This window comes from Gymnoscopelus braueri (genome assembly GCF_963280865.1).
Source record: "Gymnoscopelus braueri genome assembly, chromosome: 4".
NCBI classification, from domain to species: Eukaryota; Metazoa; Chordata; class Actinopteri; order Myctophiformes; family Myctophidae; genus Gymnoscopelus; species Gymnoscopelus braueri.
In genome coordinates this window covers 42,313,407-42,315,906 of record NC_137605.1, presented here as the reverse complement: position 1 = coordinate 42,315,906, position 2,500 = coordinate 42,313,407, and the positions used below count along the sequence as shown (strand labels likewise).

At 47.4% G+C, this 2,500-nt stretch overlaps 1 protein-coding gene across 4 annotated transcripts in view; it reads left to right on the top strand.

The window, feature by feature from the left end:
• The window catches only part of vps13b (vacuolar protein sorting 13 homolog B), a 449,591-nt gene that overhangs the window by 171,733 nt on the left and 275,358 nt on the right, over window positions 1-2,500 (top strand). For all 4 annotated transcript variants that reach the window (XM_080427213.1, XM_080427214.1, XM_080427212.1 and 1 more), the window contains exon 20: window positions 1,860-1,969. In XM_080427213.1, coding sequence (XP_080283339.1) covers window positions 1,860-1,969 — 110 coding nt within the window. The remainder of the gene's footprint in view (window positions 1-1,859; window positions 1,970-2,500) is intronic.

Sequence of the window (2,500 nt, the reverse complement as noted above, 5' to 3'; positions counted from 1 at the left end):
TATTGAGGAATGGAGGGGCAGAAGGAAAAGGAAAAAAGAGCTAGAGCAGGGGAGGGAGGGGGCATTGAGCACTATGCCAGTCAGTTTGACTTCATCCAATGAGAAATAAAGTGTCTCGCTCATCAGATTGGATTCAGTAATCAGTGTTACAACATGAGTGGCACGAGATGAAACAGCATCTGGCGAATAATGCTTAGCAACTCTGTGTGTTCATACAGTACAGCGGCCACAGCAACACACACACACACACACACACACACACACACACACACACACACACACACACACACACACACACACAGTACATGCACACATTCTACGTATAACACATTCAACACCCACACACTTATGCACATATTTCACACCACTTACGCTTGCATGCGTGTGCACGCACGCACACACTCATGCAGAAACATAGACACGTTTCACACCACACATGTACTGAGGCTCAGGGGCTACAAATCACACAGCGTTGTAAAAGTGGAGCAAATTAGGGGCCGTTTTATTTGCATTGTTCACAGGGAATGATGGAGGAGGGAGCGAACTGTGCCAAGCTGGAGAGCTGGTGTAACAAAAGTGTGTGTGTGTGTGTGTGTGTGTGTGTGTGTGTGTGTGTGTGTGTGTGTGTGTGTGTGTGTGTGTGTGTGTGTGTGTGTGTGTGTGCGCGTGCGCGCGCGCGCCTGTGTCAGAGAAAGAGTGGGAGAATAATCGAGCTTATGCTACGCCAATGCCGTCAGGGAACCGTTAGGTGTCCTTGGTGGTGCAGTGCAATCAAGCCCTGTCAGAGGTGATACACAACACACACACACACACACACCCACACACACACACACACGCACACACCCTCTGCTGCATGGCCACAGGGCTTGAAACAGAAGACCAGGCCTTCTTCTTCTAAAGCCCCGTAAAACCTTCTGAAAGTCCCGGTAGAGCCGAAACGTCCTCCCATGGCCATGCCGGGACATTCCACCGCACGCCAGGGACCCTGCTCTAATCCTCAAGGCATGGGAGTCATTATTGATAGGATCCTAATGCATTACCTCAGGGCCCCGCTTATTGTTGGTAAAGATTATTATTTAAGAGTAAACCAAAACCCCAGAGTACATCTCAAGTTTCATAGAAATCTATCAAAAGAAAATGTTATTCTTGGCTTGGCGCAACATTACTTTGAACGGCGCAAATGAAACAAACTGTGCCGCTCCCCCCTCGTCACTGTGAAAGCAGGAACAGGCCCGATACCCACAGGCGGGTCATTAGGATGCAGGGTAACTGTAAGACACCCAATCTGAGGAGATTTGTTCAAGTCACTCTCCATTACTTGTTATTAGAAGCGATGGATTGCGTCGATCCATATCGTCGTATCTCGAAGCAAAACAGCATATTTTTTTTCTAACACGCCACATAGTTTCTGCATTGGTAATTCCACATCACTTCATCAGTGTTCCTTTGGCTTACGATTGTTGCGCTGCGAAGTTCGATATTGACAAACGTGATGCGGAGTTGGCTGTCACACAAAAGCCCCTTGTGTGATTAAATTGACTTTGATTAGGCATTTGATAGCTTGTTGTTTGTGCTTTCCTGCCAATGTTGACGTCAGTTCGTTTGCTAAAAGCTATTGAAGCTGTGATACATGAGAAAGTTGGAGCCACTGGAGATGGGCAGCTGCAAAATTTTAGGGGACTAAAAGTTGGATCAAATCAATGGGGACAATACATTTAATTGTGGAAAAGGGGGGAAAAGTGTAGTGAAAGAATGTTGCTTGTGCACTTGTGATAATGTCAAGTGAACATTCTAATCACCCCCCCCTCTCTCTCTCTCTCTCTCTCTCTCTCTCTCTCTCTCTCTCTCTCTCTCTGTAGGTGCTGTGTTGCTGGTTAGTGTCCAAGGTATAGCTGTCAATGTGGACCCAGTGTTCTGCACATGGCTTCTACACCAGCCACACAGAGGAAGCAACAGGCAACAGCACCAGGTAGGATATTCAAGAGATTCAAGAGATTTTAATTCACATACTGTACGTAGATGTACGAGTAGCACATGCACTGTGAAAAACATAGGTTGAGGGGGGGTGCTCCTTAACAATTGTTTGCGGAGCTCCCAACACGTCACTCTCCTCTCCTCCTGGTTCTCTCCATGGGTTCTCTCTCTCCATCTTTCTACTCCTGTGACTTGGTCGTCTGCCCTTCTTGCTCACTAATCAAAGCCCCTTTCATCAGGATCTATCTGTCCCTTTCTACACCTCCGTCTGTCTGTCTCATCTCTTCCTCCTGTAATCTGTCTTTCTCCCTCTCGTGTCCTCCTCACTCACTCTCTGTCTCTCACTCCCTGCTACTTTTTCTCTCTCTTTCTACCTCCCTTCCTCCTTCCACTTTCTTCTCTATCTCCCTCTGTTTCTCTCTCTCTCTGTGTCTTTCTCTCTCTCTCCAATTCCCTCCCTCATTCCCTCCCTCTCTGCTACCTTTTTCCATGTGTTCTGCTCCCTGTCTTCCATCCAGTCTCTCTC